Raw genomic sequence first — 22,603 nt, 5'->3', positions numbered from 1 at the left:
GGAGTATATCTTTATTTAACATTTTCCTGGCAAGCAGGAAAAATTTTAGCCCATACTCTGGACTAAATTACTTCAGGGTAATGGTTGTCAGTAAATGCATCCCTTGCCAAGTGATCACAAATTTGAGAAATATTTCTAAATAATTACATTCCTTTTCATGTGATTCAGTATAAAGCAGATACTTAGTTTGGTTTTCCTGATTTTACATGTTTTAGGGAATCCTGTGAAGAGTTGAGAGTTGAACTCAGAGATCCTTACAGGTTCCTTCCAACTTGAGATATTCCATTATTCTAACTACAGACAGGCTTTCAAACCCCCATGAAAAAGAGATAATTAGCTCTTGCCTCATTAAGAGTACCAGCAGCTTGTAAACAGAATAAGTGCTTTTGGGGCAAGTTGGTGTAAAGAGCACTGGTGTCTTCCAGCAAGTAATTTGATCTGAGAAAGTACTTTATAATAACGGAATCTTTTAAGGAAGATTTATTTCTATTTTTCCATTATAAAAGTGGATAGGAAAATAGATTTGTTACTTAACTTTCATCCTCTGAAGATGAAGAGTATTTGATAAGTAAAGAAATAGAAGGTGAGTACGCAGCTCTGAGATTAGAGGTTTTCTCCACAATGTTTTTATATACTTCCCCCAAAAGCATCTGGATTAAATGTGTCTTGTTTTTTTTAATTAAAAAACAGTAAGAAAGTTGAACAGGGGATTTACAGCTGAGTATTAGATAAGCTTATTTTACTACCTGTTTCATATTTAATGAAGATTAAACTCACAAATAAAAGCTACTTTGGTAAGACATAGTGCAATCAGTGATTTACAGATAGAGATACAGAAGTGCAAATACAATGGTTTATTCTGTAAAAACACCCAAATAACTCAGGATCCATTTCCCTCCTTCTCCTAAGACAGGATATATCATCATAAGAAGTCATCACAGGTCAAAAAAAACCCTAGAAAACCTTGACAGATGACTTAAATCACTTGAGTCTCAGAGTGTATCCACAGATTTTTATACTAGTATTAACAGAAAATATTTTAATATAAATTCAGCAGTCACAACAGGAAGGTCATTAGAAAGAAAGCACTTTCCAAGCTCAGCATGGAGACTCCACATATTTTGGCTTCTCAAAGCAAATCCACCTTCTCATAGGTCTTTTCAATTAGGGTTAACAAGTTCTTCAAGTCAGCAGACTGCTGAATAGCATTCATATCCTTTAAAAGGCCCTTCTGATTCTTTACTTTCAAAATTTCCTCCTGAAGAAGGAAAGAATAAGAGATAACAAAAAGGCAGCTTTTGTCAAGTATGACAGGAATTTCACTTTCATGCAGCCCAGCCCAGCTACAGCTAAAACAAAAAAGATTCAAAGTCACAGAATGAGTCTGCTCATTCTTCAGCAGTTATATTTCAGAAATCACAAGTTCCCTAGGGCCATAGGGTTTCTAGGAAAAGACATGTGATGCCTTAAATTGTAAAAATCACAGAATGGCTTGAGTTGGAAGGGACCTTAAAAATTAGCTTGTTCCAACCCCTTGCCATGGGCATGAACACCTTCCACTTGACCAGGTTGCTCGGAGACCCATCCAACCTGACCTTGAACACTTCCAGGGACAGGGACAGTTTCTAGGGTTTTGTTCTGGTTTTAAAACATAAGCAGACAGTTCTTAATGAAAACAAAACAAAAAAAAAAAACGGAAGACTATTCAGATTTTACGCATCTACAATATTGCCACCTCTGGTGGAGATTAAGTGATAAAAGCAGGTTCTGTTGCCATCATCCTCATAACCAAAGTGTCTCTGAAAATATAAATATACGTTCCATACTCACCTGCAAAGTGGGTGCCTGCAAACTGCGCTTGGGGAGTTTTGGGAGGTGAAGTGCTCCACTGCCATTTTCCTGGAATACCTAGAAAGAAGAAAAAACAATTCAAAAATCAAAATATCAGGCACACAAGTAGGAAATTTTCATTTCCTGTCACTATCCCACTTCTGAAACCAAATTTCTTAATTCTTCAACTGAAGTTGGAAAGATTAGGAAGATTCATTCCCAAAGGGAAATGAGGCCTTCCCTAAATGACACTCCCTGAGAAACAGTTTGTTTGGGACAGCTCTGGAAGTTAGCCCATTCCTCTAGTTTATAGGAACACAGATGTATTTATAAGAAATACCTTCCTGGCTTCTTTTTCATCTTCTTCTAGCTGGTTCTTGAGCTGCTGGATTTTGTACTGCAGCTGCTGTACACTTTCCTCAATGCGTTCCGCTGATCGCTCTGCATCAGTTATTTCTTCCTAAGACAAAACAGAGACAAAACAAGAACAAAATTTACTTTAGAGATGGTGATTCTTTCCCACAGAACACACTGAGTCACTGAAAAAACATCCAAAAAGAGACACAGCTTTGCAGCAAAGGTGGGTGATAACAATGAACATTGGACACTCCACAACAGCACAGGCCCAGCCAGCAGTCTGGTAATTTCTTCCCTTCCTTGCTTTTCATACCTGCAGTTGTACCAAAGACTCCTCATTTGACTCAAGCATTTGTTTCTCTGCCATTTGAAGGCTCAGGATATTCTTCACGTTGCCAAGCTTTCCTGGAGGCACCTTTAAAGTCTTGAAACTTCTCAGCACCCTTAATTATAGGAAAAGGAAAGCATGACTTGTTTGGGGTTCTTTGCAAAGCAAGAAGAAAATTATGGGGAAAAAAAACTAATCTCAGTTTAGTTTTAAATTTAATTGCTGCCAGTGAAGTAAAAAGCTGCAGAGAGAAAGAAAAACTGTCTTGAATTGTTTTCCAAAATTATGTGGAGTAGGTGTTGAAGGAAGGAACCAGGAACAAGAAATCCCAATATTCTCATGTTTGCTATTGCATTGACTTTGTATGGTTTATGTTCCATTGGCCTCTACGCTCCCTGACTATAAACTGACATTAATTTTTTCGTAATTTTTTACTAGTTCTGATCCTTCTTCTTTTCAAATTAAGTTCTAAAATCAGCATTTTAACTGCTTCCAAACAATGATCATTGTAGTAAAACCTGGAAATGCTTTTACAAAACACAATATATAGCTTTATGTCAGAGGAAGAGTCTTAGCTTGCCCTCAAAGTGTGGTACAAAACAACTGGGTAAAAGAAATCTCTTCTCTCCCTCTTTTTTTTAAAATTTATATTTTTTTACCTTTCTTTCAGTACATTGAGGTGCTTCTGAACATCATCTTTTCTCTCCCTCTGTTGGGACAAAACAGATCTGGAAAGAAAATAAAGGCAGAATTCCATCACAAAGCCTGCAAGCACACAGAACAGATCAAAAACCACATTGACTTTCCAGTTCCAGTAATACTATGATTTTTACTTTATTCCTTGTGGAAACAAAGAAGAACCACCAGGATATTTGGCACTTACAGTACTACTGAATCCACTACATTTTCCAGGAACAGCCTACTGTTCTCTGAGAGAGGCTGCCAAGATCCTACTGTAGCACTGGACAGCTTCACCTTTTTTGAAGACCCATTTTCTCCTGTTACCACAAAGAAAAAAAGGGAAAGGTATGACTCGTCAAACCTGGATAGACAGCTTTGAGATTCAGCCCAGTCAAATTGGAGTCAAAGGTGTAAAACAGTTCAGATTTAACAGAAAAGAACAGGACCCTACCTGCAGGGCAATAGTCCTTCAGTTCCTTAGCTTCCCTTCTGACTGTCTGAGGGACCTGCTGAAGAGCAAAATATACAGCAAATGTGGCAATTTTGAAACATCCTCTGCTGTGCAACCATTCATCTACTGCTATGAACCCACTATGTCAGTGCCTGATAGAAGTCTTTGACCACAAAATAAAAAGCTTTATTGAAAGCTGCTCAGAAGAGCTCTTCACATTGGGCATTTCCTCAAGAGATCTATGTTTAGTTAAAGAATTATTTTCTAAAAATTCCAATTTAAAGAAAGGGAAATAATACCTCTTCCCCCCATCTCCTGCCTTTGGTTACTTTTCTACTTTTCTTGAGCCAAAATAAAGAATACCTGTCTTTTTTGACCTCGTTTTCTTCCTTGTTCATCTGCTTTCTTTTTTTTGCTGGAAGGCCCTTGTTGATTTTGCGATTTAAAAGGACTTTTTGTTGATCTCCCACCAGTCTGTTTCCCCATTTTACTGGAAGATGCCTGGCGAGGTTTCATTATCTGTAAACCAACGGGAACAGGAGGAAACAAAGACAAAATTAAAATCCAGCAATTAGAACCCACTCAGTACAAACCATATTCTAAAAAGCAAAATTATGGAAATTAGGCTCAACCCAATAAGCCCCAAATGAGCCTAAATTAGACTAAACGTTTGTATGTTTGCTAACTTAGAGCCTAAATCCTGTAAGTTCAGCAAAATGCAGGACCACTAAAAAAGCATTCCCATTTGAAAGATATCCGTGCCCATGGCAGGGGGTTGGAAAGAGATTATTTTAAGGTCCCTTCCAACCCAAACCATTCTATGATTTATCTTTCTAACGTTCAGTGCAATTATCCAATTAGCAGAACTCTTTACCTTACCACCTAAGCACAGTGCTCCCTGCCGCAGCTAAAACCCACAGCTTCTTTTCTTACTGGCTATAGAGACAAAAGGAAAAGCAGTCACAGAGAAGGGAGTAGCCACAAACCCCACCACTCTTCTAGTCCCTAAAGCACCACATTCAGATATATTCAGCTTTTCCCTCATCCCCTCAGGACACTTTTTCCCTCACTCGGGTCCTGGCACTTCTCTCCAGGCGACTCTCGCAATTGACACCAGACAAAAAGCCCCGGCCGGGTAAGGCCTATAATAGGTAAATAAATCAAATGCCAGCTAAACAAGCTCCACACCAGCTAAATAAGCCCCAAACCAGGTAAATACGCCCTGGCTTTCCCCTCTTCCAAAACTACCGATGTTTCAAGACAGCTTTCGAAGAGGAGAGCAAATGAAGCATGGACTACAACTCCCGGCATGCATCGCTCCCCACCGCCGCCTAAAGCACTCACCCCCTCCCTCGCAGTGCACGCTGGGAGCTGTAGTCCTTCCCACCCACACCACTACACATCCCTAAACGCCCACTCCCCCGCCGCTGCCGAACAGCATCGCGGATAACACCTCCATAAAACCCTTCCTCTCCCTCTGGCTCATCCTGCCCCACGCCTCACCTTCCCGGCGCTGCCTCCCCTCCCTCAGCGCTGCCGCCAGCCCGGCCTCAGCCCGCCGGGACGTTACCAAACAAACCCGCGCTTCCCGCGGCGCACGCGCAACGCCGCTACCGCCCACCGCGCGTGCGTGAGGACCGCGCGCTGACCGAGGGGCTGGCGGCAGGTAACTGGGGATCGATCCCTGACCTGATCCTGATCCCTGTCCCGATCCCTCCCCATGCCCCTGGCCACGGCCGGAGCCCCCAGCCCTGTCCCTGTCGTTGTCCCGATCCCCCAGCCCAGCCGCCGGCCCGGCCCCCCAGCCCCATTGGCCGCCGGAGGGGCGTGTTGGGGGCGGGCGCTGGCGGGGCGCTGTCCCGGCGCGGGGAGCGGAGCGGTCGTGTCCGGCTGAGGGTGCTGAGCAGGGAGAGGTGCGGACAGGGGTGACAGGGTGACAGGGCGGCCCTGGGGTTCGCTCGGGGTGCGGGGCTGGGGAATCGCGTGGGGACGGAGAGATGGGCAGGGAAGAACTGCCTGAAACTGAACAAGGGTAATGCAGCGTCCAGCGCCGGGGCAGGAATTATCCCTGCGTGTGGTAGGAATAGCATTGTCAGCAGGAAGGTGATCCTGCCGCTCTGCTCAGCCCTGCTGAGGCACATCTGGAGTGCTGTGTGCAGTTCTGGGCTCCTCCGGACAAGAGAGACGTGGAGCTCCTGGAGCAGGTCCAGCGGAGGGTGACAAAGATGATGAAGGGACTGGAGCAACACCCTGATGAGGAAAGGCTGAGGGAGCTGGGGCTGTTCAGCCTCGAGAGGAGACAAATAGTGATACAGGTGCTGTCCGGTTTTATGCAGGATTTCCCATAAAGGTGTCAGGGAAATGCATGTTTCTTGGGAATTGTGAAAGAGATGAGGCAGTGAGGAGATGACTGACCCTTGGAGCCAAGCAGTAAAGGTTTTGTTTTTGTAAGGAAGTGCAAGGATAGCATATGGAGAGCAGAAGCAAAGGAGCTTACAGCTTTTAGGAGTTACTGGGCTCACAGACTGGCTTGGATTGGAATGGACCTTAAAGATCATCTTGTTCCATCCCCTGTCATGGGCAGGGACACCTTCCACTATCCCAGGTTGCTCCAAGCCCTGTCCAACCTGGCCTTGAACACTTCCAGGGATCCAGGGGCAGCCACAGCTTCTCTGGGCAACCTGTGCCAGGGCCTCACCACCCTCACAGGGAAGGTTCAAGTTATCTCCCCCATCAGTCTCATGTATGGTGGGGCAAGCTCTGCAGACTGTATTCCTGTGTTCTCACATACCACATTATTTTTCTCCTTTCTCTTTCAGCCTATCTCTGGTTTCCATCCTGCCCAAGCCACCTTTTCCAAAGTGTATGATTATATCAGCAATTCTCTGACAGCCCATTTCCTGCAGAGTGCCTCCTTGATGTTGGATACTGGGAAGAAATCCTTCCTTGTGAGGGTGATGAGGCACTGGCACAGATTGCCCAGAGAAGCTGCAGCTGCCCCATCCCTGGAAAAGCATCCCTCTCAGACATTAAGGAATTTGTAGATGAGAGAGATGTGAAGGTGAGAGGGTAGCTGCACATGCCATCTTCATGCCTCACTTTGGCTTTTCAGTGACTGATTAATGATGGTGATGCTGAGGGACTGCAATAAGTTACACATCTCAGATATGGATGTAGATAAGTTGGGGGAATGTTTTCCTTGGTTAGAGGAAAATGTTTTCCTGAGCCCTGTTTTTGGTTGAAAGACAAGAGGAAGGACTGTCTGTCAAATCAGTAAGTGAATAAACGCACTTAGCTTTTCTCCTGAGTGATTGTTTCGGTTTTAGCAAACTGCTTGACCTTTCCATCCTCACTTCTCCTATGTCAGATGTCTATGATAATGCAAAATACATGTTTTTATTCTGTCCAGCTCGCCCCACACTGAGAGCAGAGCCATGCTGAGGGCCGGGGATGCTGTCCTGCGGCTGCGGCCGTGCCGCTGCACACTGCTGGCCTGGCGCTCCCTGCACAGGCAGCCGCTGCACCCCGAGTGGGCTGCCCTGGCTCAGAAGCAGCTGAAAGGGAAGAATCCAAAGGATTTAATCTGGCGCACCCCGGAGGGGATCGACATCAAGCCTTTGTACTCCAAAAGGGACACAGAGGACTTCCCTGAGGAGCTGCCAGGGGTGAAGCCTTTCACTCGAGGGCCCTACCCCACCATGTACACCTACAGGCCATGGACCATCCGCCAGTATGCTGGGTTCAGTACAGTGGAGGAGAGCAACAAGTTCTACAAGGACAACATCAAAGGTAGGGCAGCTGGGCTGGGAGACAACGCTGCCTTGTGAAGCAATGGGGAACGTGGATTCAGTCAGTTACATGGCAAATGTGGTTATTCTGCCTTGTGAGTTTGGGTTTCTGATAAGATCTTCCCACTAGCATAGTCTTTATTACTGGGAAATTGGATCACTTCTGGAACCAAGAAGTGGTTTTCCATTTCCCTTTGCTTCACTTTGCTAGGGAAAATGAATGTGTTAAATGCTGGTTTTAGTTATTGCACCTTAATATATATATATAATTTGGCTCCATTCCAGGGTCCAAGCAGATGACATCATGAAGCTGAAGGAGAAGTGGTAACTGGGATTAGCTGGTAGCACAGCCCAGTCACTGGTCAGAGGGTGAATGCCTGGGGACAGCAGAGTCTTGGGTTCTGCTTTCAGGTTGCAGCAACAAGAGCGCTGGCTGTTCTGTTCCCTGCTTTATATGAATAATTTTCTCTTACTGCAGATTTACAAATAACAACGTGTCAGTAGAGCCAGGGAACAGTCTATGTGTGTTTAATTTTTGATAAAGGGGAGGTAACATGACAGTTTATGGCACTTCTGTTCCCAACTAAGCTAAGCTGAGTTTCTGAGTATAACCTCTTACACTGTCTGTCTATGCACATTTATAACTTGTGGATGACCTCTTATTCAGCAATTTTTTAAGCACAGTAAAGACTACTCTTTTGGGTTTTTTTTCCCTCAGTTAAAAGCTTTTTCATTTAAAGTTTAAGATTACTAGACCTTGGACAGGTCTGGGGAGGGAACCGAATTTAACATCAAAAATTAGTTTGCCTTCCAAAACTCAATCATGTAAAATAAAGTTAATAAATTTGGATCCCATCCTAATGCAAGTCTGTTCAACATTTCTGACTATGTTTTTTGGGGTTTTTCTTTCTTTTTCATGCAGCTGGCCAGCAGGGGTTGTCTGTTGCTTTTGATTTAGCCACCCACCGTGGTTATGATTCAGACAATCCCCGAGTTCGAGGAGATGTTGGAATGGCTGGAGTTGCCATTGACACAGTAGAAGACACCAAAATCCTTTTTGATGGAATTCCTTTGGAGAAAATGTCTGTTTCCATGACAATGAACGGGGCAGTCATTCCTGTGCTGGCTGCATTCATTGTAACTGGAGAAGAGCAGGGAGTGCCTCAGGCCAAACTGACAGGGACAATCCAAAATGACATCCTGAAGGAGTTCATGGTCAGAAATACCTACATTTTCCCCCCAGAACCATCCATGCGAGTCATTGCTGACATCTTCGAGTACACCTCAAAGGTATTCCTGTTTAAATGTTTTACTTCTGTTATTAGGTTGAGTTAACTGTTTATGAGGCACTTTGGAGAACAAAGAAAAGATGTGAAGACTTGTCATGGAGTAATGTGGTTGTGGAAAGGCCCAGCAGGAGAAGTTAAAATCCAACATCACTTACAATATAAATTTGAAGTCAGACCAGATCTGCAAACATCACTTTGTGGAGATGGGTTGTATTTGCAGTCTGAAAGGAACTCAAAGAACGGGCTGGAGCACCTCTTCTCTGGAGACAGGCTGAGAGAGCTGGGGGTGTTCAGCCTGGAGAAGAAAAGGCTCCAGGGACACCTCATTGTAGCCTTTCAGTACTTAAGGGGGATTTATAAAAGAGATTGAGAGCAACTTTTTACACTGGCAGATAGTGACAACGGGGGATAGTTTCAAACTAAAAGAGGTGAGATTTAGATTAAATGTTAAGTGTAAATTTTTCCCTATGAAGGTGGTGAGGCCCTGACACAGGTTTCCCAGAGAAACTGTGGCTGCTCCATCCCTGGAAGTGTTCAAGGCCAGGCTGGATGGCACTTTGAGCAACTTGGGCTAGTGGAAGATGTCCCTGCCCACGGCAGGGAGTTGAAACTAGATAACCTTTAACTCCTTTCCAACCCAAACAGTTCTGTTATTCTATGAATTACTCAATCTCCCCTTCTGCTGTTATACCCTGTTTTCTTTTCTTTTTTTTCAGCATATGCCAAAATTTAATTCCATTTCCATCAGCGGGTATCACATGCAAGAGGCAGGAGCTGACACCATCCTGGAATTAGCTTATACCATAGCTGATGGCTTGGAGTACTGTAGAACTGGGCTTAAAGCTGGCCTCACTATTGATGAATTTGCACCAAGGTGAGCTCAAGAAATTTGCAAATATAAAACTCACTTTTGGTAAAACCTCTATGGAGTTTAAGATCAAATTCAGTATTTTACACACACAAGTAATAGGAACATACCCATCATCTGTTAAATGACTTTTATCAGAGACCTTCCTGTAGGGCTTCTCCATTACTGATCCAGAGCTATTGGAAAGGTTTAATGTTATATTCTGTTCATGTGCTCTTATTACAGACTCTCCTTCTTCTGGGGAATTGGCATGAACTTCTATATGGAAATAGCAAAGATGAGAGCTGGGAGGCGGCTGTGGGCTCACTTGATTGAGAAAATGTTTAAGCCCAAGGATCCCAAATCTCTTCTGCTGAGAGCTCATTGTCAAACTTCAGGATGGTCACTCACTGAGCAGGTTAAAAATTGGTCTCTTACCAACTTCCTCACTTAAAGGTGTTCTCATGGTCTTAAAGAGGACTGCTGGTGATATTCACAAAGGTGCAGCAGCTGTCCCATCAGTCTGACAAATGCACATACAACACAGGATACACCTTTATGTTAATTCAGTACTCAGAGGATGAAGCTCACTCTTGGATTTGTGCTGTGAGTTATCCTTTCAGAATGCAGCTGAGTCAACAAGCAGAGGCACTTTTTCTCAGGATCACTGGCTTGAGAATTCATTTGAGCAGCCAAGGGAGTCATTCATGCCCTTGATGCTCACTGCTAAAGAGAGAAGTAATGCTTACAGCTCATCTGCTCCTTTGAAACTGGGTGCAGTCTCTGCTCTGCCTGTTCAGTTACATTACAGCAAGAAAATAAATCCTTGGAGTGCATAGAGTTTCCAACAGAAGGTCAGAGCTGGTTCCAGAGCTCTGATAGCAAGGCCTGCTTCTCAATTAAAGTCAGGCAGTAGGAGTTATTTTTAGGTTGTGATTGCAATCACTGTTATTCGAGTTCTGTGCCTTGGTTTTATTCTTTTTATTTTCCCCGAAGTAAATGTAATGTTTACTTACATTACAACAACACAGTAAAACAATGGAATTTTCTGAACAGTGACCCTTGTGGGTCCTCTAGTTAAAAGTATTGTGAGTGCAAAAATATTACTATTACCAAAACTATATTCAACTGTTTTCCAGTGTCCAGTGCAAATATATTTCTGGCTAATTCCTACCTCTTTTTCTGTGTTTAAACATTTTTGTTTATCTTAATATAGCTCCTCAGTGTCCAGTATTTTCTCCTTAAATGCTTCAGAGAACAAATATATTTTCCCTTAGCATGCCTTTAGATAGGTATCTGCCCATAAATTATGATTTGGTTCTTACCTATCCAAATCACAATTTTCTGTAATTACTTTATCTGATGCTGTCATTAATGAAAATTTTTAAGCACACTTAGCTCCAAAACACATCTTGAGCAGTAATTTTACTGACACGTGTGCTGTTCATTGCTCCAGGAGTTCTGGATTCTGAGGATGGAGGGCATCAAGCCTACCTGTTCATCCTCTCTGATTTGGAGTCACTAAGTTCTTTGAAACACCACTAAATATAAATGAGGCTGTGATTTATTATTGTGACCAGTTCACTCACACACTGATAATGTTGTCTTTCTTTATGGATTAATCTCTTTGTTAAGATACCAACAAATGATAAATCAGTTTAATGTGGGGTTTTTTTCTGATTACAGTGTTTCAGTGGGGAATCTTGCATTTCTCTCCTTGCAGTAGTGTGTGTGACTAACCTGCCTCACCCCATGGCAGAACCACTGAGCTTCAGAGCTCCCATTTTCCTTCCAGGATCCCTTCAACAACGTCATCCGCACCACCATCGAAGCCATGGCTGCAGTGTTTGGAGGGACACAATCTCTGCACACAAATTCCTACGATGAAGCCTTGGGGCTGCCCACAGTGAAGAGTGCTCGCATTGCCCGCAACACACAGATCATAATCCAGGAGGAATCAGGAATTCCCAAAGTGGCAGATCCCTGGGGGGGATCTTACCTCATGGAGTGCCTCACCAACGATGTCTATGAAGCTGCTTTAAAGGTCAGTTTGCAAAACCTTCTCTGAGGAAATTTTTGAGAGGGGAGTTTTGAGAAATGTCTTCTAAGGGACTTTTTGATAATTTGGTAACTTCTAAACAAGGAATTATTTTACACTTATGCATCAGTGATTTCTTTTTAAAAAAATAAACTTTTTTAAAAAACAGATTAGAGCACAGGATTGGATAAAAAGGTTTAACTATAAATAAACTTTACAAAAAACAGTTTAGAGCACAAGATTGCATAAAAAAGGTTCAATAAAAATTTGGGTGGTAGCACAAGTGCAAAGCTCATTTTTTAAACCTTGCTACTACTCACCTTCTCAATCCTCTTCATTTCTCAGCTTATTGAGGAGATAGAAGAAATGGGTGGAATGGCCAAAGCTGTTGCTGAGGGGATCCCCAAACTTCGGATTGAAGAGTGTGCAGCCCGGAGACAAGCCAGGATTGATTCTGGTAGGGGCAGGGAGATGAAAGAAGGGAAAATTGCCAATAAAATACTTCAGTATAAAGGTTTTTTACACACATGTTCATTGTGGTTTTTTATGGTGATAGTTTTATGTCAGTGAAGGCTCCTGGAAAGAGGCAGCATGTACGAAATACAGAACTAGTGTGAAAAGTCTTCCTTGACATGTACAAGATTAGATTAGGCAAAGCAGTAGAAACACCATTTTAAAGGTGTGTTTGGAGCCTTCAATAGTGAATCGCTTGATTCTGATAGGAGCTTTAAACTGAGATTCCTGAGTTTAGAAGCAGAAATGCCACCAGAGGGCGATACTCACCACATCTGGCCAAATTCCTGTGTTTTTTGGAGAACTGCCCGTTTTTCCTGAATGGTCAGATCATATCAGGGATGATACAGCTCCTTGTTTGCTATATATATGTATATGTACTCATAGAGTAAGTATTTGTGGAAGTATTTATACATGTCTGCTTAAAACTCTATTCCACCTTTTGTAGTCTGCATTCCAGTAGTAATGCACGAACAGAAACTAGGGATAACTCAAACATGAAAGAAGTTATATCCATTTCTTTGTATGGAGGACAAATTTGAAGCAGGTCTTAATTATAAACAATAAAAGTTCTGTGTTTACTCTCCCAAGGTAAATTACTTCATGTTGCTTCAAAGAGTATATTAAGGTTATCAGGCACTGCACATAAAAGTAGTTGATAAGTCCATACTGACTGAAAGCTAAAATGCAGTTTTCCAACATGATAAATTAATTTTTATTCACATGGAGTAGTTTTAGGTAGGAACTTTACTTTCTTATTTATGTGTTAAATTAGCTATGTAAATGCAGAGCACTGCAGGTGACCAGCGCTTCTGCTTAATTTTGTAAGATACATTTATGTAAGTTTAAAAAGAGAAAAATAGCCAGTGTTTATTAGGGACTCACTACTAAATCAGTTTGTAAGATACATATTGTTCTATTTCAATTTTTTTTTGCTGGTGCAATATTCACTGAGTTGAAGGTTCATGCATCCAATCATCTCTCATCATAAAATCTGGAAAATACAGATTTACATCCTTTCTATAAGAGCAGTTTTTATGTATTTGAAATGTATATGGTTATAAAGCAAAGCACTGCATAATAATGCTCAAAATCTTCTTGTCCTGTTAACGTTGTGTCTTTTCACAGTAGTTTGCAAATGTGTTCTGAGTTTGTGGTGTTTCCACTGGAAATAGGGGCTGAAGTAATTGTTGGAGTGAACAAGCACCAGCTAGAGAAGGAGGAGGCAGTGGAAGTTCTGGCCATTGATAACTCTGCAGTCCGTGCCAAGCAGATCGAGAAGATCAACAAGGTGGGAACAAACTTCTTAAAAATGAAGCTTCTTGTAATTGCAGACAGAGCTTGAGTAAAGGCAGCTTGCCATAGGTTTGACTTTCAAATTTCTGAGAGTCCACTCTGGTCATTAGTGGAGAAGCTAGAATATATATCTGTATGTCCAGCCCTTGAAAACTGGGAGCTTTACATGTTCTGAAATAAGATATAAACCAGCTATGCAATGTTCTGCTCCAAAAGCCTCTAACATTGCTTAATCACTCAAACTGTTGGTTTGGTGACTCTTGTCAAGTGCTGCCGAGGGTTACAGAACCAGAAACCAACATCCACTTTCATAATCAGTAAAAATGTAGATAAAATTGGTTTAGAGTTATGTTATGGACTTCTATATGTTTAAGGTCCAAGATGCCTTTTGACTCCTATCTTATTAAAATATGGAATGTGTACTGACAATCCCACACCTCCAGAATGAGTATTTGAAATTAGACAGTCTCCCACACTCGATTTTCCATTTCACTTTGTGGTTGGTTTGAAGTCAGTGTCTCTCTCTGCACTTTAGGTGAAGGCCACTAGAGACCAAGCAGCAGCCCAGCAGTGCCTGGATGCTCTCACACAGTGTGCTGCCACCGGGGAAGGCAACTTACTTGGTCTGGCAGTGGAAGCAGCACGTGCCAGGTACTGGTGGTGGGGGTGAACAGCCAATTCTTGCTTAAAAATTCATGGTTCATTTTCCCCTTTTAACTGTTCTTGGGTGTGGTGTCAGCGAGGTTGGAGTTTTGGGGATTTTCTTTAGAGGTGGAAGTCAATGATGGCTGCAGTTTCACATTGGAAGATACACTGTTATTACATTTTACAGCTTAAGGCTTTGATTTCTCACGAGGAACACAACAGATATAAAAAAAATCTCATATGAAATGAAGCTGTTCATACACATTCTGCTCTTTACAACTCATATTCTTACCAGTTTCAGGGTGTAACTGGGTTTCTCTGTCACCTAGCTGTTCCCTGGGTCAAAAAGCTTGTCTGAGATGTGAAAATGGATATTCACAGTCTTATCATGCTCTGTTGCTTCATCTTTCCTTGCACCACAGATTGGTGTGAAAACATTTTTTGGCTGAAGGAGAAATCAGTTTGCTTAGTCAGGCAAAGATGTAAAAGATGTTCTTGAACAGTGTGAGACATCCTTAGAGTCCAGAGAAACAGTTTCTTTTTTCACCCAAGGTGCTTTTGAGGCTGTTTTCCTTCCTGTTTCAAGGTCAGCATCAGTCTCTAGAATAGATCTTGTCTGTCTGTTCCTTAATTACCTAAATACCCCAAATATGAGCAAACCAATGGGGTCCTGCCCTGTTTTTACTGTCATGTCTCAAATTCCTTTATTCCCATTCTTAGAACATTTAATAAGTGTATTGTAAATACATTTTTTCCCTCAGAAATCCTATCAGGAATCTTCAGCAGTATGTCTACATTTGTCTTTGAACTGGGAAGGTCACAGGAGGGTAGTGTTAGATTTACAAGGGGTTTATATCTTCTCTACCAAAATTGATCAGTTAACTCCTAATTTCTCTCCTTGGTGACCTTGCTTTCATTAATTGTAAAAGTGGCGACACTTTGTAAGTTCCAAATAGAAAACCTAATTCTGCTCCAAAATTATACATGGGATATGACCACAGAAAGGAACTTTTGTGGCATCTGATACAGAGTGTTTGAAGGAGGACTGTGAGCTCTGGGAACTTGTAAGGGAGCCTTCCTGTTTGGGGCAACATGGGAAAAGATTTTAAAATTAACACATTCACTCTTCACAAGTACTTAATGAGAGGGCCAGTATCACCAGCATGGGAGGGACACATGCCTCTTTCCTCCTAAATGGAAAATGATGAATTTTGATCATGATGTAACAGAATTCACTTGAAATAAAATGAGTAGCACAGAATTTTTAGTGCTAAACTGTGGATAAGACTCCATGGACAAATACAGAGGTGTCAGTGCTGATAAAGACAAGTAGAAAAGTTAATTTTGTTATTCTAACCCAAGCAATAAGGCAGATCTAAACAGGGAATAAGAGCAGTACTGCCTCCCTCCTGTCTCATTTCCCATGAGAAGCCTCATTACTGGAAAATGGGACAGGCTATGCCAAGTTCCTTCTCTTCTCCCTCATCTGCAGTGCTGTTTTTGTGTCCCTCTCCAGACCTGCAGTTCAGTGATGGAAAAGGAAGGCAGAAGTGCAGTGTAGCTTCTTGTGCTGCTGTTTTGTCTGCCCAGTCTGTGTCCCCAAGGTACTTCCTCACCTGATTTCACACTGCTGCCTCTCCTTATAGGGGAAATGCAGAGAGGATCAGCAGCAGCTGAGGCTGAGCAGACACAGGGTGACAGCTCTAACAGGCACATCATGGTCATTGACTTCCTTCAAACTGGTATTTAGGCTCTGCAGCTGCTCTCACTGGGAGACAGTCACACACAATATAGACTGATAAGTCATGCTGTTAAGAACAGAGGCTGTATTGCTGGCTCCAGAGACATCTACTCCACTGAGGATACATATGTGGCAGAGATTTAAAAAAAAAAAAAATGTTTCTTGGTAAGCAGCAGGAAAGCACTCATGAGTAGTTTAAAAGCAAAACTCCTATAAGTAATTAGGAACTTCAGATTTAAAGGGTTGCAGAGATTTGGGACACAATTTTCAAAACATGGAAATTTCAGAAGCAGTATCTATAGAAGAAAGAAGTGTACTTGTGTATTTCATTTTCGTTCAGTACACAAAAACAACTTCATCCCAGCCACCAGAGTATACCTCATTTATTTTTCATTTGTAACACGAAAATTTCATTCACACTTTTACATAGAAAGAACAGAGAAGCACACCACAACTCTTCTCTACACACGCTGGGCTTTATTTAATACTAAAGTATACTCAGATGCTGCTGCTGCAAAAGAGGAGGAGAAAGATTTATCTAAATTTAGTTTTCTCTAGAAGAAAAGATGTGTTTTGTGCTGCTGTAGGCCTTCACCACACTGCCAGTAGTAAGCCCTCAGTGCTTGTGCATGGGATATATTTGTTTTGGGCTGCAATCTGTGATGTCTGACACTCTGAAAGGGAGTCAGTATTTAAAGACATTGTTTATAAGGCTGCTGAAAACTTGCTTTTTAACTTTGGGGAGGTCACCTTATCTAATGCACTTGTGCAGTTTACTTTTCATGCTTTGTTAGTAATTACAGAGAGCAATAATATTAATAAGATTATTTAAGTGTCCTGAAAATCAAAACCTCATGATACCAGTGAGTAACAGTGAGTAACAGTGAGTAAAATAGAATTCCAGAAAGGCAGGGGAGGGGAAATGACAAAAATGGCCAATTCATCATCAATAACATGAATTAAAAATGGATGTCCCAGAGTGATGCTGCCATTGCCAGTAATGTTTGTGTTCTGTTTTCCTTTCAGCCTCCTGACAATGTGAATGTTTTTTGTCTGTGCCTCAGGTGCACTGTGGGGGAGATAACAGATGCCATGAAGAAGGTGTTTGGGGAGCACAAAGCCAGCGACCGCATGGTGAGCGGAGCCTATCGCCAGGAGTTCGGCGAGAGTGATGAAATCCTTCATGCCATCAACAGGTGAGAACTCTTCCCAGGTAGCCAAACGTGTAACAGCCTCACATTTAATCCAGGAGGTTCGTGTGCTACTGATTGTGCCCTAAAAAAGCATTTCCCAAACCTGGGTGACATCCCTGGAGCAACAATGACCTGCAAAAGCACTCTTGTGCTTCTAAGCAGGGAAGTAGAATGACAAGGATTTAGTGCAGTAAGACAACAGTTAAAACTTAATTGAAGTTGTATTTGCTAGCAAACAAAATTCACTGAGGTGAAGTAATGACTTGAGGGTTTTGTTCAAATAGCCTAAGCAGCTACAGGATTAAGAAGCTGAGAAACATCTCCTGAAATTGATTCGCCCCAAGCGGGCCCAGAGACTTCAGAGACAAAGTCAGAGAAGTGGATATTTGCTTTATTTGGTGCACAGGGTGTGGGGGAATTCACTCCTCCAAACGCACACACCCTGGGCACTTCCAACAACACAATATTATGGGTAAAATCATGAATATTCATCACATTCCCGGGATAGGAGTGGTTATACAAATAATTTCTCCAAAGTCATTAATATCATTAGCATGTGTGCCATGCATGTGCTGTGTGTCCTTTAGGGGACTCCAAAGACCAACTCAAAGATGAATATCCCAGTAGTCTTCATCACAATGCACTTTTCATCTTTCTCTTTGGAGCATGCACAGTCCTTTATGGGATGATTCAGCAGTTTCTGTGCTAGCTTCAAAGGATTCTTGTCCCTCTTATCTAGATAAGATAAAGGGAATCCTGTTTTTCTAGGTTTTAGAATTCACATATTCTGTTTCTCAATAGTTTAGTTGAGTTACCTAGTGATTACCCCATTTCTCAAAATCCCTGTACATTGGGTTGCTTCTTTTAAAGGCTGTGTAGTAGTCATCTCTAAAATATTTCCAGCAGTTCATATTACAGAACCTCACTTTGATCTACCCATAAACTGTTCCTGCAATTTCACTCTTACTGTTGCTAAAACTGTTGCTAAAATCTGTCTGGATATCCACATACAACTTCCAGTCCTTGGGTGTTACTCATATCCCGATAGAGAAAGCATCCAAAGATGCTGGTATGTGTGAAAACAGTTGCTTATTTGTGCCTTTTCTCAGCTTATGCCCTCAGGGGTAAAGAGGCTGAATTGCTGCAGTGGGAGGTGATGTAACACAAATCGATGCTCATCAGTCCCTGCTGTGTGGGGGTTTACCCGTGAAAGGGTTCAGCCTCTGTTGAAAGGGAATTACTGATGGCTTCGAAGTGGTGATGGTTAGATTGACTTGAAAGTAATTGTGCTGGGGAATATCACCACTGTTCCTTTATTTTAAATATTTAAATTTAAGTATTTTTAATTATGCTTTTAGTGAAAGTGAACTGAACTAATCGCTTGAAAATCAAGATGTCTTGATTTTCTTACACATAGAGTCACAGAATCATTTAGGTTGGAAAGACCTCTAAGATCATCCAGTCCATAAAGATCCTTGTGGTACATGAATAATGAGCAGTAGAATGACAGATCTAGTGTCTGAGGCTGTGGTTACACAGTTACATCAAAACACAGAAATATGAACTGCCACTACCCAAAAAAAGGGAAGCAGTGGAATAGGAGATTGTGCACCGAATAGGAGATGCAGTAATCCTTCCATAGACAACTTTGTGCCCCATGGAATGCTGATGTGCAGTGTGATGTCCAGGACCCATCTGTGTGTGAATACTTTTGAAAAAATCAGTCATAATTATTATTATAAACTAAAAATTGTGTTTTAGTGAGTTGTAATTCAGCTCATTAAACCCTCAGAGAAGTCAGTATTTTATCAGTTTAAAAAGCAGAATAATAGTGGAATTTTTTCTAAAAAAATGAATAGTTTATTGTTGAGGCTGATAAATACAGGAAGTGAGTTAGTACTAACATAACATGAATATTAACATAGTGTGCAGAGTGCACAGCCAAGCCATAACTTAGAACGTGCTTTTATTTGATGTACAGAAACTATGCCACACTTGCAGCAAGTGCTTTTCTGTGTGTGAAAATACTTCTAGTGATTCTCAGTGACTTACACTGCCAGAATGTGTGTTTTCAACCAGAGTTAACAAGTTCATGGACCGTGAGGGTCGCAGGCCTCGTATCCTGGTGGCCAAGATGGGTCAGGATGGCCACGACAGAGGAGCCAAAGTCATCGCTACCGGATTCGCAGACATCGGCTTTGACGTGGACATCGGTCCCCTCTTCCAGGTAGGACTGAGCAGCACCCCGAGCGTTCCAGATTCATCCCTTGTCCCTGGAATGTGTGCTCAGCCCCGGGGCTGGGGCTGTGCCCGGTCCCACTGCCTGTTTGCACGCAGACCCCGAAGGAGGTGGCGCAGCAGGCGGTGGATGCAGACGTGCACTGTGTCGGGGTGAGCACGCTCGCCGCGGGGCACAAAACCCTGGTGCCTGAACTCATCAAAGAGCTCAACGCCCTGGGCCGGCCCGACATCCTGGTCATGTGTGGAGGAGTCATCCCCCCTCAGGTACGGGGCAGCATCATTTGTATCGAGCTAAGAGACTGATTTATCTCTGTCTGTGCTGTTGTAGCTGTTTCCTCTATTCTATAATGTCACAGCTCTGAAGGCTCCTGTGCAGTCACCAGGGCCAGCACAGGTTTGCAGGGTGGGGACCGCAGATCTGATTGTCTCTACACCATGCCCTGGTTTAACTTAGAGTGTTTCTGGGATGGAATTTACAACTGGGTTGTGAAAAGATGAGGCTGAGGGAGATGTTTTTTGTGCTCTTTGTCTCCCATCACCAGTCCTTGCATATCACTGGTACAGGCTGGCTCCTATCTTAAGAGACTTTATGACTTCCAGCAATAGTTGGGAAGAGCCACAGCCAGTGACTAAGGCCCCTGGTAGGTCCCATCACCTGTAGACTTACTCACTGTTCAGCCTCTCCTCACGCTGGCGTTCCCCATCATCAGGCCAGCATTGCCTCTCACTCCCTCTGCTTTATCCTAAACTGTCGAACAGTTTGCTGAATTTTCTTGCAGTCAGATCTGTGCTTTTATCTTTAAATTTTCCTTAGCTCATCCACAATTTGCCCATCTGTATCACTTTTAGGGTCATACTCTGTCTCAAATGATTCAAATTGATTTTGCACATAAATCTATTGTTACTCCCTTTTTCCACGCCTCTCCCTCTTCTAGGCAGTTAAGTAAGTATTCAGGAATTACATAGTTCCAAACTGAACAAACAAAACTCATAGTATTTTTGTAGGAGACAATTTGTGTTCTGTCCAGTATCTCTCAATGGGATGCTACTATCCTGTGGTTGGAAAAGGTGTAATATACCTAGAAGAAAGAGAGAATACAGAACTGCTTTCCAAGTCTTTTAGAAATTCCAGGACAGGCATAAAATTAGATTAACTCTAGACTACAAGAGACCACTGGTGGTCATCTGCTCCAAGCCCTTGTTTAAAGTTGTTTCAAAATTAGAAGTTAGGTCAAATTTAGATTAGGTTATCCAGAGTCACATCCAGTTGACTTTTGAATACTTTCCAAGGATTGGCATTAGTCTGACTCTGAAGAAATAAAACCTTTCCCATGGATATTTTTTAGCATTTCTTTTTACCTCCTAACTTCCACACTTTTCCCATTTCCTTGAAGCTTTTTCCATTTCCTCTACTTCTCTCTGGGACTTGTTGTTTCCTCAGGCCCAGCATACAGGACAGAGCAAACACCAGTTATAAATCACTTATCAATTGTCTGTTGCACTGTTAACTATAGATCTTTAATCTCTTTTCCAACAGGATTATGATTTCCTGTATGAAGCTGGCGTTGCCAATGTGTTTGGTCCAGGGACTCGTATTCCAAAAGCAGCTGTGCAAGTGTTGGAGGATATTGAGAAGTGCCTGGAGAAGAGGCAGCAATCCATGTGACTCTGAAATGTCAGACACAGCAGCCTTACACTGACCACTTGATTGTCAGCAAGGGATGGCCAACCACAAACCTCTGCTCCCACTGCCCCTGGCCTCATGTTTTGTGCTTTCTAAGAAAGTTCTAAACTCTCCGCTTGTTCTATTTGAGGATTATTTATATAGGTACCCACAAGAAAATTTTGTCTCTAGAACTGTGACTTCAGCAAGTGAAGGGAATTCAAATAAGTGTGTTTGGGTTTTTTTTCCAGATATACTGAAAAATAAAATAACGGTGCAGCTCTTTGGTTGGTCTCTTTTGCATGCAGAGAACTTGTTTTGAATTTTTTTGGCAGTCATAGTAGACCTAGAAGTCTTCAGGCAAGATTCAGTCAAGTTATTCTTATCCCTTAATAGGCAGAGACTGCCTTGAAGCTTTTGCAAAGGCATTGAATTCCAATTTATTTTAGTACAAATCAGAGTTTTAGTTGTGTTAACCTAACTTTGTATGTCATCATCCAGGTAGGGAGCTCCATTTATCCTTGATGGAAAGAAGGAAGCTAAAGGTGGCTTGCTCAGGTTGGGTGTCTGCATTGTAAACTTCCTCAGTTTGGTAAGAAAACAACTAATACATGAGTGGGTCTGATCTGTTGGAGTTTTTAGATTAAATATTTGTATTGGGGTGATTGCTCTGGTGTTTGCAAACACGGGGTGCCCAGACTCAGTCCTGAGGTGAGTGCTTGCATCCTGATTCCATCTCTGAAAAGATCAACAGTTGACAACACAGTCCTGGGCTGGGTAGGGAATTCCATGGATTTAGAGTTATAATTTGACCCTAAATTACCTTCTCAAAACTTGAAAAAAAAGAACAAAAAACAAGGCAACTAGTTCGCTGACAATAATTCTGTACTTGCTTTTCTGGTTCTTTGGTCAAGGGCAACCCTGTCTTTTGAATTTACCATAAATAAGATAACACCATCTAAAATGTAGAGTTTCTACTGGGAAAGTTTGGATTTGTTTCTTACTGAGTGTGAAAAATGAAAAATAAATTTCAGACATATTTGATACACAAACACCTGGACTGATTTTTAAAAATTAAGTACTATAAACAGTTAATAATAAATCAGGCCATTAAAGTGTTGTACTTAAACATGAACAGTAAACATCTTTGGGGTCTACAGAGATTTTTCTGTTGTAGAATGGCAGAGTTTTCATGTCACATACACTTTAAAAGGATTTACAAATGGATGTGGACCTGTTCTGCTCTCAAATTTTTCACAGCGGAAGCTCCCATTGCATTACATTTTTTATGTGGATGTCACTGTTCCAGTCATTGATCTGCTATCAGCAGATGGGAATATTTTTTTTACTTTTTATTTTAAACACCAGGCAAATAAGCAAGTTAAAGCAAGCACTCTGAGGAGATAATTGAAATACACCTTCATTTTCCTATCAGGCTAGTTTTTAAAGCTGAAAAACTGGTGATAGTTGGCATTTATGGTAAAAAGTCCCTTTCCACACTCGCATAAAGCTCTCCTGCATCTTCTCTACTTCCCACATATTTACTTTCAGTTTTTCTCACATGCTTCCCTCTCAGTTACTGTTTCCTCCTGCTCCCCCTTTTTCTCTTCCTGTTTTCTCATTTTCCAGTCCATGGGCTGTTGCAGGTGACTTTCCCAGAAGATGCTTCACCCTATCATCCTTGGGAGAGAAGGCTGAGCTC

At 42.0% G+C, this 22,603-nt stretch overlaps 2 protein-coding genes across 5 annotated transcripts; one reads left to right on the top strand and one right to left on the bottom strand.

The window, feature by feature from the left end:
- Nucleotides 1-839: 839 nt before the first annotated feature.
- Nucleotides 840-5,242, bottom strand: CENPQ (centromere protein Q). Of its 2 annotated transcripts, none has more exons than XM_085057077.1 (9): nucleotides 5,151-5,242; nucleotides 4,011-4,166; nucleotides 3,648-3,705; nucleotides 3,399-3,513; nucleotides 3,175-3,243; nucleotides 2,501-2,630; nucleotides 2,171-2,290; nucleotides 1,831-1,908; nucleotides 840-1,258 (listed from the first exon to the last, which is right to left on the bottom strand). In XM_085057077.1, exons 2-9 carry the CDS (start codon nucleotides 4,161-4,163, stop codon nucleotides 1,130-1,132), a joined length of 852 nt encoding a protein of 283 aa, XP_084913203.1. In that variant the 5' UTR covers nucleotides 4,164-4,166; nucleotides 5,151-5,242; the 3' UTR covers nucleotides 840-1,129. The 2 variants fall into 2 exon arrangements, with proteins under 2 accessions (XP_084913203.1, XP_084913204.1); XM_085057078.1 differs by having other exon boundaries at nucleotides 3,648-3,702.
- Nucleotides 5,199-21,953, top strand: MMUT (methylmalonyl-CoA mutase). 3 transcript variants are annotated; one of them, XM_085057074.1, is made up of 13 exons: nucleotides 5,199-5,313; nucleotides 7,057-7,436; nucleotides 8,358-8,725; nucleotides 9,441-9,598; nucleotides 9,818-9,989; nucleotides 11,367-11,615; nucleotides 11,955-12,066; nucleotides 13,298-13,413; nucleotides 13,954-14,069; nucleotides 16,869-17,000; nucleotides 19,077-19,224; nucleotides 19,335-19,502; nucleotides 20,776-21,953. In XM_085057074.1, exons 2-13 carry the CDS (start codon nucleotides 7,082-7,084, stop codon nucleotides 20,902-20,904), a joined length of 2,223 nt encoding a protein of 740 aa, XP_084913200.1. In that variant the 5' UTR covers nucleotides 5,199-5,313; nucleotides 7,057-7,081; the 3' UTR covers nucleotides 20,905-21,953. The 3 variants fall into 3 exon arrangements, with proteins under 3 accessions (XP_084913200.1, XP_084913197.1, XP_084913198.1); XM_085057071.1 differs by lacking the exon at nucleotides 5,199-5,313 and adding an exon at nucleotides 5,428-5,560; XM_085057072.1 differs by lacking the exon at nucleotides 5,199-5,313 and adding an exon at nucleotides 6,471-6,708.
- The last annotated feature ends 650 nt before the right edge of the window (nucleotides 21,954-22,603 follow it).

This window comes from Lichenostomus cassidix, chromosome 3 (assembly GCF_008360975.1).
Source record: "Lichenostomus cassidix isolate B80296 chromosome 3, HeHo_3.0, whole genome shotgun sequence".
NCBI lineage: Eukaryota > Metazoa > Chordata > Aves > Passeriformes > Meliphagidae > Lichenostomus > Lichenostomus cassidix.
Note: the sequence above shows the minus strand (reverse complement) of the source record. Positions and strands in the feature narration are given on the sequence as shown.